At 35.7% G+C, this 15856-nt stretch overlaps 1 protein-coding gene across 1 annotated transcript in view; it reads left to right on the forward strand.

The window, feature by feature from the left end:
- The window catches only part of RSRC1 (arginine and serine rich coiled-coil 1), a 367121-nt gene that overhangs the window by 220835 nt on the left and 130430 nt on the right, over positions 1 to 15856 (forward strand). Inside the window, exon 9 of the mRNA XM_074192717.1 lies at positions 5255 to 5306. Coding sequence (XP_074048818.1) covers positions 5255 to 5306 — 52 coding nt within the window. The remainder of the gene's footprint in view (positions 1 to 5254; positions 5307 to 15856) is intronic.

Here is a 15856-nt window from a genome sequence, read left to right on the forward strand (position 1 = left end):
AAACCTACACTAGGTTTTATTCAGCAGCAAAATGGAAGGGTTGATTAAGGGAGAGATTGATAGTCTTAAGCAAAATAAATTCTAATCTGGGATATACAAAATTATTTACCCCCTTTTTTGAGGTGGCAGAGAAAGAGAATTTGAAGCCAGAAATTGGGGGAATGGCCAAACAAGAGATAATAGATAAATGTTTTGGGATAATACAGTGCTGCAACAAATGATGAAGAGGATAATTTCAGAGAAACCTAGGAAGAGTGGTGCAGAGTAAAATGAACAGAAAGAATCACAAGAACAATTTATGTAATGATAACATGGTAAAGACAGCCCTGGAGAAACTAGCCTAATGGCCAACCACAATTCCAAAGAATTAATGATGAAACATGCCACCTACTTTCTAATAGAGATGAAGGATTTGAATTACAGAACAAGATATATATTTGGGAGTATGACCAATACAGAAATTTGTTTTCTTTAATTTTGTTTGTAAAGTTAATTTTTATTTCTTTCAGTCATCTCCACTGAGGGGCTAGAAGTGAAAGAGAAAAGACAGTTCTTTGTTGACTGAAGAAATATATTCATATATATGTATGGTTTTTAACAATAATAAATTTGAGTGTGCTCATAAGAATGCCAACCATGAATGGAGAAGAGCCTTTAGTTTATACTATTTAAGGGTAAGTTGAGGAAATTTGGCATGTTGTCCAGAAGAAGAACACAAAGGAAGAACATGCTGACTGTTTTCAAGTCTCTGAAGGACTGCCCTGTTGAGGAAATATGAGGCTTGTTCTGTTTGCTCCAAGGACAAAACCAGGAGTAATGGGTCAGAGTTATAAAGAGACAATTTTTGTAGGATGTACAGAACCTCTTCACCACAGTCTGAGCTGTTGTAAGAGGCAGCCACTCCTTGGAACTAATCAGGTAGAAGCGGGGTGGACACTGGGTCCCCAGTCTTCTCCTGGACAATGAGAGCTGGAGTGTTCTTCTTTGTGTCTTCACTCAAGTTAATCTGATATAAAGTGCAATGATTTGGCGACTCTGTTGCAAAAGGGAGTGCATGAGTGAAAAGGGGATACTGTGAGAGAGAGTCAGTTAAATTCTGAAAATCCTTTTCCCAGATGCTCTCCAACATGGGAATGTAGGATTCATAAAAGGAAAGGCTGCTAGTCGAACACAAATTGTGGTTAACACCCTCTTCAAGGTAGCCCTCACCCTTGTTATCTGCAGTTCACAACTTTTTCTTCATTTATTTCTATATTCTCTACCCTCTACTTAATAGCTTTTGCACTTTTTTCTTTTTAACCTTATTTGTCTGGGATAATTTGTTTTTGATGCCTGTTTGCTGTAAATGTTTCCCTTCTGTTCCTTTTTTTCTGAGGTGATTACAAAGCCCATAATTTTCTCATTTCTCTTTTCCTCTCTTTATCTTGTCCTCCTATTTATTGATTTATGTATATATATTTTTTTCCCATTAGACTGTAAGTTCTTTGAGACTAAGGACTAGAGTTGCCTTTTCTTTGTTTCCAGTATTTAGCACTCTGTTTGGCATAATAAAGGTTTGTCCATTCTACAAAATGACCTTTCAAAAATTAATGAGGAATGGAACCAAACACCCAGAGGCAAAATTTGGGAGAGTTTCAACAACCATGTAGAAAATTAAAGTTTGTCCTTAAACCAAATGTAATTCCTAGAACAGCATAGGATCATAGATTTTTATTTTTTATTTGAAGGAAAAGAAATTCACTCTAAAAACCTTAGGAAATATTTTATGTGATTATTATTAATGATTTGCACTTAGGATTTTGTGAATGTTGTTGAAAATGTTACAGAACTCTTTTCTCTCCACACAAGTATTGCATTATATTATTAAAGTTAATGGTAGGGAAGGATGCTCCTAAATTGAGAAATGACTGAACAAAGTTGTGGTATATGAATGTGATGGAATTTGTTATTGGGAGTAAGAAATGAAGGCGATGCTTATCAGTGAAAAGACTTGTACGAACTGATGCAGAATGAGGTGAACAGAACTTGGAGAACAATTTACAAAGCAACAGCAATATTTTAAAGATAAGCAACTTTGAAAGACTTATTAACTGATCCACTCAGTGACCAACCTGAGTACTGAAGGATTCATGAGAAAACATACTATGCATACCCAGTTAGAGAGCTGATAAAATTCAGAGGGCAGATTGAAACATGTTTTTGTCTTTCTTTTTCTTAGTTTTTTGTTTTAGAGCATGACTAATGCAGAATTTGTTTTGCATGACTGTACGTATTTGTAATAGGTTTTGTTTTTCTTGCCTTCTCTTTAGATGAGGGAAGGAAAGAATTAGGAACTACAAAAAAAGAATTTTAAAAATCTCTGGGCTTTAAAAATATAGAATAATGAAAAATAATAAAACCAATGAGGATAGATATATTTTATTATATCTATAATATCTTTTAAAATAATACACCTATAGGGAAAAATGAAACTGATACATACCACTGTAGTAGTTGGCTAATATATCACAGTACACATAGCATTCATGTTTTACCCACTTATAATATATTTAACTGAAATTTATAGGGAAAAATGTTATACTTTTAAAATATTATCATTATCAAAGGAATTATATTCATATTCTATTTGTTTTTTTGAGTAATAATTGTCTTCAACTTAATTGTATAATACTGTTAATAGTACTAAAGTTATTGAATGTCTTCACTGATAAAGAAAAAATTAGTCTTTACCCTACAGATGAATTTTGCATTGGAATTTTATTTTAATATTTTTTTAAATTTAATTTAATAATTTTTAATTTAATATTTTTTTTACAACTATGCTGGGATAGATGCACTTTCACCCACCCCCTTTTATTTTCCTAAAGCTGAAGTGACTCTTGATAAGTTGCCTAGTTTCCAGAAACTCTCTTCCTTCACCTTAAAATGGAGGATTTCAAGTAGATTTACCTTTACATTCCCTTCCAGCTCAAAAACTATGATCTTATGATCTAGCAATCACATTTAGTTTAAGAATAGACTTTAAATTTCAGTATTATTGTTGAAATTTGCTCATATTTTGCCTATGTGTATTTGATTTCATTTCCTCATTCAATTTTGTAAGGTACAGTTTGAAGCTATGGAAAGCACTCCTGTTCTTCATGAAGTTAGAATAGACAGTTAGGCTAGAATCAGTCATCTCTTCAACCGATAGAACTAAGCCCTTGTGGCTCTGGTCCTTTCTCCAATTGCATAATGATCCCTACATATAATGTGAGTCAGTATGTGTCTATATTCATACATATAAAATATGTCATTGATGGAGCTTTAGTAAAACTTTTAAAATACATATAAATATATATATATATATTTATGAATTTATCATGTTTTTCCTTCTTAATATATTCCTTTAAAATACTTAACTGATTTTTTACCTATTATTCATATTTTTGTATTTAATCATTTAACATCTTATATCTGTGAAATCAAAAGTAGGAGTTTTGATTATAAACAGAAAAGACTCTATTCCTGACATACTTCACTAACCTATGTCATAGGTTTATATTTTCCCTTCAGTGATACAATTTACAAAGGACAGTATGTTTCTATTAAAACACTATTAATTATACTCTCTTTGTTCATTTGGTAAGTGCTAAATACTTTTCTATATAGTACATTGTATTTAGGGTGCCTTGAAAAATATAGTACTAGATTAATTCCCTTAGTATACTTTTAAAGTTGCTTTTGATATCCACAATTCAAAATAAAGTTCAAAAGCTATCTTTCTATCCATATACATACATAGCTAACATTTTGAAATAAATGTTATTTTATTTATTTCCAAAGGTGTGTGTATATTACTTTAGTTCAATCTCTTCTTTGCGTCAGAAATGTTTTAAGACCGAAATTAACTTCCAATTTTTATGCCTGTATCAATTGATTATGTTGACCCCATTTGAACATTCAGGTATCTTAGAAATGTCGCCACCTATGGGAAAGCTTTTCTTGTTGAGATATAATTGTTTTCCATGCTGTATTTTCACTGAAAAGGGGCACAATTTTCTTCTGTTGAACATTCTTCTTGTTAGAACACTTTAAAGACATACTTAAGAATTCTTTGTGAAATGAGAGCCACAATAAGAACACTTATTTAATATAGATAGATAGACAGACAGACAGTTCTACTTAGAATAAGAGTAAGTTTTTTAATTCACAATTTAAGTACCACTTTAAGGCTTTAAATTGTATAATAATATAGTTTATGATGGTTTCCCTTTTGTTCAAATCTTAGTAAACTGGGGTTTTGTTTTTTGGTCGTCTTTTCTCCCTCAAATCACATTGGCAAAGAAAATTTGCTTACCTTTTTGAAAGGATTGTTTGTCACAGATGGCAACAATGTAATAATTGCTTTCATCTCTAAAAATTTCCATGTTTAACTTTTTGTTGACATGCTTATAAATTAATTATGAAAAAATATTTTTGGACTTCAAGGATTAATTGTTTCAAAAACTGAATAGCAAGCTTTTGAAGAACTCTTCTTCACCTTAAGTTCAAATTTTAATTCTGAGCTTATTAGCATATTCTACCATATCAGTTCCATGTTTCTGTTTTTTATAGAATATTATCAAAACTGAGCTAAATGGATGCTGCCTTCTTTTCAGTGTTAAAGAACAGACAACTGAGACAGTTGTTACTGAGACCACTTTTATAAGTGCCACTTGTCAGTGAATACAAAGGCTATAACTTCTGATTTCTTTTCTTTACCTAGCTCACCCAAATACATTTAAGAGAATGTAGAAATTCATAGTACTTTAAATTTGCTTTGCTACTTTTCTTTGGCTATTTGAATTCTCAAACACTATCTTGATTTGTTTCAATGGTTTGTAAAACTTCAGGCTATAATTGAAACTATAAGTATATTGTTTCCTTATTATATTCTCATTTAAATATATAATCTCATTAAAACATATATAACCAAAATATTAGATTTCCTAAAGTAGGAGTAGATAACAATATGGTAACAAGAGATTTTGTAATATATGAGAAGACACATATTGGTGAAAATTAAATGTAAAGTTCTGCTTGACTGTTAAAATAAGAACAAGTTGATAGAGATACTGGTGTCCTTTTTAGAGATAGCCAAGTCGATTAAAGAATTGACCATAAGTGAAATTGCAGGAGGTTTAATGATCTGATACTCAAACAGAAAACTTAGTCGCTATTGTTACTTATAATATTTACTTCTAAGTAAATGTTTTTCTACTTTGTCTCTTAGCCACCTGCTGAACAAGCCAAAGCTAGATTGCAACTGGTCCTTGAAGCTGCTGGTAAGTATTGATAATGATCTTTATTTTAAACAGAAAAATAAAGGAAAAAGTGAATTGTGCTACTGTATTGTTGATTCTGAAATCAAAGTTTTGCAGAGACCTTTTCCCTCTCATTCTCAAACCCCCACATAACCATGATGCCAAGCCTAGAAGAGTACTAGTTTAGGTAATCACTAAAGTCATATATTCTGTTCAAGTGTTTCTTCTTAGGGTACAACCCCCCTCCAAGGTTGTATTCTTTCATTTTGTTCTTAAAAACTAATGTTTGTTCTATTTTAAAACACATTCTACTTGTGAACTGGGATGATTCTTTAATTTCATTAAAATAAAATGTCTTTTCTCTCCTTTGGGGAGGAAATAAGAAAAAATGACAGCATTGAGGGCGTAGGGGGAGAAAGGAGAAGAGACTTTCAACAATATATGATGCATATTCTGACCCAGTCAGTAAATATACATTTTTAAAATTTCTATTTTATGTCAGCATTGTCCTGAATGTGGACCTATCAAAAAAAAAAAAAAGACAATCTCTGCTCTAAAAGAGTCTACCATTTATTGGAGGAGACAATGTCTAAACACCTATGTACAAACAAACAGATATAGTGGGAAGAATCAGCAGAGGGAAGGCACTGGAATCAAGGGAGATCAAGAAAAGCTTTCTGTAGAAGGTGGGATTTTAATTCAACCTAAAGAAAGAAACTGAAGGCAAGAAGTGGTGGCCAGGAAAGAGAGTGTTCCAGGCCTATCTTTGTTTGGAGTACTTTGGGGAAGTTGATCCTAAAGGACAGTATTTGTGTTGATATGCCCCCCAAATCATTAGTCCATAGATTATGTGGAAGGAGGAAGGGGGAAGGGACAGAAGCAAGAAGACTGGCATGGGGAGTAGGTCATAGAGAGCTTTGAATCCCAAACAGATCCTTGAGGTCATATGGAACCACTAGAGGTTTTGAGTAGGAGAGTGACATGGTCAAACCTGCTCACTTTGTCACATGAACAAATCAGATCACTTTGAAAATCACTTTAGCAGCTGAATGGAAAATGAATTGGAGTGAGAGAGACTTGTGGCAGTCAGAGCAACCAATGACTATTGCATTAGCCTAGGCATGAGGTTTGAGGGTTTGTACAGGGTAGTGGCAATGTCAGAGGAGAGAATGGGGCATATATGAGGGATGTCATGAAGGTCAAATGGACTGACTTTGGCAACAGATTGGATTTGGGAGATGAGAGAGTTAAGTGTCTAGGATGATACCTAGGTTGCCACCCCAGATGACTGCAAGGATCTTGGTACCACAAACAGGAAAGCATGGAAGTTAGGAAGAAGGGATGATTTAGGGGAAATGATGCTGATTTTTGTTTTGGACAGGTTGAATTTAAAGAGTCTGAGGTATCCAGTTCAAAATGTCCAAAAGACAGATGGAGATACAAGATTGGAGATTAGGGGAGAGGTTAACATAGGATAAGTACATTAAAAAATATGAAATGCTTCACAAATTTGATTTTCTATGGAGAATCTGCACAAGCCACTTAACTTATGCCATATTTCAAAATAGGGAATGTTCATCCCTTTATAGTGTTGCGTAGAAGTCTGTGTATTTTTTGGGTTTTCTTTCAAATCCTCAGTACCAATGGGCACAATAAGTTTATAGTTCTCAACTATATGGAGACCATCTTATACCCTTTTAAATCCTATTTTACTGTAAGCCTTCAATATGACTTTAGAAAAACTAATAGGATTAACAGGATCAATAAAGTATAAATTAATTTTAATTAATTAAAAGTATAATTAAGGAGTGAATGGTATATGTGCCTTGACATGATATAGCCTTGGAAAGAGCATACTGTTTAGTGAGGTATAAGCAATATTTGGTTTTTACTAATTTACTGCAGCACTATTTGAAATTAATTCATGATGTAAGTATAAAAATTGACAACCCCCAACCTAGAAATATTTCCAGTATTAATCACTCTCGTTTTCATGGTATATCAAAATTTGTTCTACTTAATATCCTCACTATTCTTATGTAATAAACATGGGCTTTGCAAAATGTTCTAATCAAAAGTTTTGTTGGAATTTCATCACAAATGTATGTGTGAATGCATGCATGTTCATATGTACATGTGCTTGTTTAATGAGGTAACAAAGTTAAGTTATTAAATCCTGTATATCCATATTTCATGCACATTCTTCTATGAGATTTTCTTTTTTTTTTAAATGTTTCTGGAGTTCTGACTATCCTAAGGAACAATATTTGTTCCCCAAAATCATAATTTTCAGCAGTACAACCAAAGGGCTTTATTTCATCATTTCTGATGTATGTATTTTTCTCTATATCTTTTAATGTGTCTTTGAAGAACATAATTATAAAGCAGATGTGACAGCCTGGATCTCAAAGTGCATAATTTGTTTATGCTGCACACAGCTGTCTCTCCTCATTTTTTAATTTAGCTTTCTTAAAATATATTAAAAATACTATGTGTTATAGATCATTTCAGACTAGATCCTGTGGATTTGAGTGACATTCAAAATACTTGCAACATTCTAAATTTTAAAAGCCACATTTGGGTTATGAAATTATGCTGAATGATGCAAACCACAGACCCAGGAATTAATTAGGCAAAGTTGCCTCTTAACATGTATTATGCAAACTGTTTAGCAGAAAAAATAACCATATTATGATGTATACAATGCTCACCCATTGCTTATTACTAAATGATATGGAGGGTAAGAAATACATTTTTCATCAGCATGAAGATTTTTCGCCCTTTCATCTAAAGAAGAGGTCACGGTGCATTTTTAAAACAAAAGTGGATTTATGGACTCTTATACTGTAGGTTAAAATCTGACTTACTTCCTCATTCTCTGACAAAAGTACCCAAACATATACTAGGAAACAAGAAACCTTTTAAAAATTTTACCTTACTTGGGGTGGCTAGATGATGCAGTGGATAGAGCACTGGCCCTGGGATCAGGAGGACCTGAGTTCAAGTCCGGCCTCAGACACTTAATAATTACCTAATTGTGTGGCCTTGGGCAAGCCACTTAACCCCATTGTCTTGCAAAAAAAACTTAAAAAAAATTTACTCTCTGTAAATTCACAATTGCAAGAGTCAACTGCTAAGATCCTCAAATATCAGATATCCCTGGAAAAGAACACCTCCCAGGCTGCCTAAGGAACCTGATCTGAGCCATGGGGACATCCTTTGGGGCTATTTAAAAATGATCTGCTGAGAACCTGACTTTCCTGGAAACTCTGTTCTCTCAGTTTTCCCATGCAATCTCGGCAGACATTTATGATTAGAAGTAGAGTCAGGTGTTTATGAGAGGCCCCCCATGCACTGGCTTGTCCCTAGCCCCAGGAATCTGGACAGGCTGCCCTCTCCTCTTGCCTCTTCTTGTTTCGTTGACTTGCTTGCTCTGGTTTCAAGGAGTGGTTTGGTTATCAGAGGTTATCCCCATGCCATTCTGAGTGTCCCATAGTGAAATAAAGGTATAAAGGAAAAATGCTCTCTCCAGCAGATATTCTTAAGCCACCTATCACACGTGGAACCCCTGGGTGACATGCCAAACACACAGTCTTGTGTCTCTGACACTTCCAAAGGGTTGCCCACCAGGTCCTGGCTAAGGAGAGCCAGGAGAGCTCCGATGAGCTACACGATGCAGAAGTCAAGGCCTCAGGGCCATAGAAGACAGCTGAAAGGCAAAAAGAGGTCAAGACAGATGTGAGTTTAGAGCACCAGACACCCTGGCCTCTGCCCTTGGGGCTTGGCAAGAGGAACTGGGCTCCCAGTCAAACATCGGGCTCAGGACATGGAAACAAATTCAAAACTGCTTTTTCAGAAACAGACTTATGCTGGACTCTTTGTACCAAAGGAAGAAACCATCTTGAAAGTTCACTCCAAAGCTTATTTCAGATGTTCCACTCCTCTGATGGCCAGAGATTGTGCCAGAATTCAGAGAGAAAACTCAAGGGTGGTACCGCTTCCCTGTTTCCCCTAGCCCTGGTCAGAGCAGACTTCAGTGAGAGCACAACTACCAAGGAGACTAGCCTTGGATTTATGATTTTTAAACTATCCGTTTGAATAGTAAAAGATGATGAGAGGCAGCTCAATGTAGGAGATAGAGTGACCTTTCATTCCATTCTGACCTTGAATGCATTCTGTAAATCTTGACAAGTCACTTCAACCTGGAGAATTGCCTCTGAAATGACAAACTAGGGAATCATGCTAGGTGTTTCCTCATAGCATTGAATGCTGGGTTTTTTTCCGCTCCAGATGGAGAAAGCAGAACTAGGACTCAGCAGTGACCTGGAATTGTCCTAATTAAGCGTGACTGTGGAAGGAAAAGCAGGATCTGAAAGGTTTACTTCCCTGCTCTTCGTGGTGGCATTCATGGTATCTTGGTCAAGGATGTAGGAGGTGGAACACTTTGTACCAAAGGAAGGAGGTGGAGAGTGGGAAGGGAGGGGTAGAGAGGAAAATGCTGCTTGGAGGGGCCCTCCTAGAATGCAGGACCTTCGGAGCCCATAATTGGCACATCAAGTTGGAGACACAATAGCTACTTCCTACAATCAAGTGGTTTTGCAAGGCCTCCTGGCCACTAGGTTATGACAATGGTTGTAAGAACCACTCTTGGGGGCTTTCATATTCTCTCCAATGAACCAGACATTGGTAAGTCTGGTACTGGCCAGCATCTGGAGAATAGAGAATCACTAGAGTAAGACATGCCTTTGGGTCAGGATCCAGCATCTGGCAGTACCAGGAAAGTGAGCCTACATACATCCCTGCTCTGCCTTGCAGAGGTCCAGTTAGGGGGCCAGCAGGTAGATTTCCCTCACAATAGGATATAGTCTTAGAAGGCCAGACAAGCAGACTCTCTTTGTTTGGGAGATGCGTTAGCACTGCCTAAGATTTCATTAACCTTTTCCACATCCATCCCATTTTTAGCTTATATGGAACTTGTGTTCCTGATCTTTTTCACATAAACTGTTAATAGACTGCATCTTCTCTTTGCTGGGTTTGATCACTGTAAATGATATATCAAAAAGTATGACTGGAGAAAGAAATGAATTGGTTAGAAAGTGAAATAAGGGATCCCTGATGATAGTCTCTATCTTCGGGTCTCTAAGCATGGCCCTTGACAGGATCATTGTCAGTGGATGACTTATGAGTGACCATGTGGAAAAAGGAATGGACAGGAAATCTCCTCACCCAGGAATTTACATCAAAGCAATAGAGGAATCTATATATTGCTGACTGGTTTTAGTTTCCATTGTGTACACTTTTCTTCTCCTTTCCAGTCTCTGTTGAGTTCTACACTCTGATCTTTTTCCTTTTCCTTTATCTTTCTTAGGTATTTATACTGTCCTTGTAGAAAATCTATTTTTATTTTGTATGTCTGATTGTAGTTTTTTGGGGAGCTCTCTAGATTTGCAATAAATTTGAATCCTGGTCATTCTTTTCTGTTTGTTTGTTTGTTTGTTTGTTTCTCTCTCTAGCTTTATTTCCTGAATTGGAGTCTTGTATCAGTCCCAGATGCTGCTCCCCTCCTGCTTTTGAGTGAGCTGCTCATACATACTCAGTCTCATCCAGAGTCCTCAGATTTCTGAGATCAGTCTTGCCCGTGTCTTTGAGGTTCAGAGGACTGTATCTTCCATACCCACCCCCTACTCTGTTATCTCTGGACATGGTACTAGGTATCTCTGAGGATTGGGGTTCTCAAACTGGCACTGGTTGTTGTGTTCCATCTAACTTCCAAAGGTTCCCATGATGAGTCACCCTAGGACTATTTCAGGGAGTCTTCCACTGAGCTGTCTGTGAACAGAGAAGCTGGTGGGGTTCCCCAGACTCTGGCCAGTCTCTAGTCAGTAGGGGAGGTGAAGGGCTTGTTTGCCTGCACTGACTTTGTCTTTCCTGACATTCTCCTTTCTTATTGTCCACTGTCTAGGCCAAGGGGCCAGCTTTCTGGGCAGTTCTGGCAGGGAAAGCCACAGTTTTCCTTCGACTTTCTTGCCCACTCTTTTGTCTATCACAAATGTGAGGACTTTTCTAGAGGAGTAGGGGCAGGACCTTGGCTAACCAACCCATCCCCAATTCCTGAGTGAGATGGACTAAGACTGGCTCCTTCCCAGCAATGCTTACACACTAGGACAAACTTGTGGATCAGCTCATTTGTTGTAGAAAATCCTTCTATTCTCCACAAACAATCTCTAGACTTTCCATTGGGTAAACTTTTATTTTACACTCTTTTGCTATGTATTGAGTTCTCACAGCGCCGCATGCGTTTAATTTTGTGACTTAAAGAGCAGAGCTGTGTCATACCTTCCTATTCAAATACACATAGCTTTTTGAAAGATGAAAGAGAGAGCATTGTAATATTCAATAATTTTGCTTTTAAAGAATAATAATTTATGAAAGATTATACATTTTGGGTTAATTAGAAATTAAATTTTTCCCATTGATCTCCCACAAGTTCCAGAAAGAAATGAACTTGTTTCAGTGGTGAATCAAGTATTTAATGTTCATTCAGCCTTCCGTTTCTCTTAATAAACTCAAAAGCACAGCCCCTCAAATTGTTCCAGGACTCCAGAGAATGATTACGTAGAAATCCATCTCAGCTTTCTAAGAATTCACTTGCTTGTTTTCTCATCAGTTGTAGATTTCTACTGGGGGGACTAGGACTTCTCTATCCTCATGTTTAGCTAGAAGAAAGCTTTCCCCTGCAGACCGACAATAACCCAGCTACTCGCCATGGCAGAGCAGATGCTAAGCAGGCAGTCGGTGAATGTTAATTTTGAGAGGGTGGGATGCTTAAGCCTATCTGAAGTATGTTGCATGTGGGCTTTCCAGACTTGGCCACAATGCTGAGTCTCCGGGGAGAATTTTAAAGCTAAACCTCTTTCTTTTTGTCACTCTATATGGACTCTCTCAAGTCAGTATAAAGCAGATCATCCCTGGGTAAAGCTCTTCAGCTTTTGTTATTGGGCTCTGTAGACCTGTAATTAGGCCTCCTGGCAGGCCTTGCAGGCCAGTTAATGGTCATATGGAGTTTCTATGAGGCAGCCTGGCTTTGTCTAAATCCCGGGTAGGCATCCGTTTATGGGTCACTTCCTACCAGGACCAGGCTTTGTTTCTGGGCCCTGCGGGCTGACAGGGAGCAGGTTCCCTTGACCATGGACAGCTCCGTGTGCTCCTCTCAATCTCCTCAGCTAATCCCCAGTGTAAACAGAGGATTTAGCAGGGCTTCTGTCACTTACAGTTGCCAAACCACTTGGGTGTCTGTGATTTCTTTCCCAGACTTCATTGGGGAAGATTGACAAGTGTAGGGAGTTTGTGATCCCGTTTGGATGTCAAATAGACACGTTCTCTTTTCTTTTGGATAGCTTTCAAAACGATTGCAAGCAATTTATGAATTCAAGACATGTGATGGACCATTGGAAGGATGTGAATATTGCCAAATCTTAATGTCATCATTCCAGTCTTCAAAATCTTGCCTTTTCTTTAAAATGACAGTCTGGATTTGTTGTGTTGCCATACATGTCTAGATAACTTAGACTTTTTCAAGTACTTATATAAAATTTCAAATTTCTATAATACAGCATTCAAAATAGACAACCAAAATCAAAGTTTTAAAAGTAACGCACATTTTTTTTTTTAACTCTTAAGTTAATTGAAGCACTGGTACATAGATCAGTTTTTGGCATATGTACAGCATGTTGATTAAACATTTTCACAGAATTGTTTTTTTTAAGGATTTCATATTTCACATCTGATTTGTAGAATTACCAAACACTTTAAATGATTGGACTATATATTTAGTCATAGAAACCAATTAGATTTTTCTTTTAATCTCAGATTTTATTACAGTTTTCTTTTTATTGTTTGAATTCTGTTGAAGGTGAATACAAAAAAGATGTCTTGAATATATTCTGTAAAGGATTGAAATATATCTATTTTAAGCTAGTTTTTCTTTTTCTGTTTTTTTTTTTAAAAGAAAAATCATGAATACTTTCTCAAGTCCTACCTCCTAAATGAATGGTCAATATTTTGTGCACTCTCTGGTATCAAAATGGTTTGTGACAGATGTGGTTGAAAAGACCACATACGTAGACTCTATGATTTTAGTCTGGTGGAACTAATAGGATCACTCATTACATTTTAGATTCTTGGTTTTCTTTTTTTCTTTAATAATAAAAAACCTGTTTAAATAGGGTGACCTTTTGAGGAGGGGGCAAGCAGGGTATCCAACCTTTTCCCCCAAATATACCAAGATATGAAGAAGCAGGACTGGTGGCAACAAGTAATTTAAAAAAAAAAGAATTAAGAAGTCACTAATGATTATGTAAAGACTTTGAAAAAGTAGTGGTCAGTTTAGCATAAAAGTTAAGATTTTAACTTTTTAATGGCAAATATGGGAAGAAAATTCAAGATAAGTTACAAAAGACAGAGACTGAATTTTCCCTCCTAAAAACAGAAGAAAATATTTTGCAAAGTTGCACTTCAATAAATTGTTACTACTCAGAGTATGTAATACAAGACAAAATGTCAGGTAAATACTTAGTATTTATTTCTTGGCTAAAATATAGTCTTACTTTCTAAATTAATCAACAATGCCTACTGAGTCCCAACTGCATGCAAGGAATTAGCTTATTCATATCTCTCTCTAGGGTAGCTGTACATTGATAACATGGAGTTAATGCTTCTTTGCTCCCAAACTCAGAGGCCTTTGGTGAAATACAATCTTGGTTCAACTTGATTATTTTTTCACATCTAAAATATAAATAAACTTTTAGTTTTTCTGTTTAGCATCAGTGTGAGCAAACTTGAAAAAAGTTTACTATGGTAAACTGTTATTAGTTTTTCTGAAAGCAAAGTATGCTGGTTATTGTTTCTTTTCTTTGTTTTTTATTTTCTCAAGAGACATTCCTAAAGAAAAGATGTATAGTTTTAACCAATGATATTTTGATAAAAAAATTACGTTTTTTTTCTTAATTTAGTTTATTTCTTTTGAGGATTGTTAATGAATATGTCCTCATGGAACATTTTAATTAATGAAATATGTGGAATATAAAATTATTTTATGTCATTATCTATAAAGTTAAAATTTTTTAAATAGTTTTATAAGACTCAGGTTTTGTATTTTGAAGTCAGCTGTAATGTAGGAATGAAGTTTTGGACTTAGAAGAAACAATAGGAAAAAATGAGGATATATTTTAAGAATATATTTTTGGTCCATTTGTCTAATTTCAGTGTTCTTGATTCCACATGCTACACTACAGTGTAATTGCACTGTTAAAAATACATGCTGTATTTATATGAAAGACATTTTTATCTAGTGGTCACAAAGTAACCCAATAATCTTCACACAATTCCTGTGTCCTAGGTAGCTCATGATATGCATACTCTCAAGAGCATCATAGACAACAGGCACATTTATCTACCAAATACAGTGTATTTTCTTCCATCATTGAAAATTGTCTTCTTATTATGGTTTTCCAAAATATTTACATTCTTTTTGGTGAAGAGTGCCAGCCACTGCTGAAGAATGAAAGATGGGTGGGGCCCCCTGTTGCCTGTTTACTTAGTCCCAGTGGCCAGCATTTCTACCTTTACTAGAGAGTTTTCGTTGAAAATGATAAATTGGCCTAAATACATGCATGGTAATTACCCAGTTATTTTCAGTGAGTCAGAGAGAGAAAGATTTGGCCACCATAAGTGCATAGTCCTATTAGACCTTACATATATCCATTGTGGATTGGATTGGACCAGTATACTTACCTGTAAGATATGTTCAGTTCTCCATATTCCTCTTCAATATTTATGTCCAACTGTGGTGCTAGAATCAAACAGATGTGGTGGCAGTGGTTCTGTGTACACAGAGCTAACCATTTACCCTGAGAAATATAGTGCAGTGGGGAAGGGATGTGGGGAGGAAGGGGAAAAGAGTAAGAATAAGGACAAAAAATAAGTGATAGAAGGGAAAGTGCGGACTGAGCTAGAGCTCTGCTGCATTGGCTTTTCTCCTTCCTCTGTCTGTGTTAGGGAGCTTCAGAGCGCACTGAAGAAAGGTGGAACTCTCAAATGCTGGTGTGGTAACATGAAGCCAGTGATTAAAAGCAAAGGTATCCAAGAATCTTATTAGATGTATGATACAGCAAAGTCCATTTTGTTTTCAAAATAAAGTAAAATATTTTAAATTTTTTATCAGATTTTTGCCTTGGATGCATATAAGCATTGTTTTTTAAATACACATTGGTTAAAAAGTAAGATTCCTTGTTAACTTTTTGAACTCTTGACTAGTCCTGTTTTTTATTTTTGTTTTTCAGTTTTTGGTTGTTGTTTTGGTTGTTGTTTTTGTTTTTAATTAAAAATATTTTTGTTATGTATTTAACAGACAGAAACATTTTGACATAGGTATAACGGAAAAGCAATTGTATTTGAACTCATGATTCTTCTTTATATATTTATTAGGGTTTTTAAAGTATATATATATTTAGCATGATTGTTATTGGAGTTAACACCCTACTTATCTGTGTCCCTTTAGAATTTCCTTTGGT

Source organism: Macrotis lagotis, chromosome 6 (genome assembly GCF_037893015.1).
Source record: "Macrotis lagotis isolate mMagLag1 chromosome 6, bilby.v1.9.chrom.fasta, whole genome shotgun sequence".
NCBI lineage: Eukaryota > Metazoa > Chordata > Mammalia > Peramelemorphia > Peramelidae > Macrotis > Macrotis lagotis.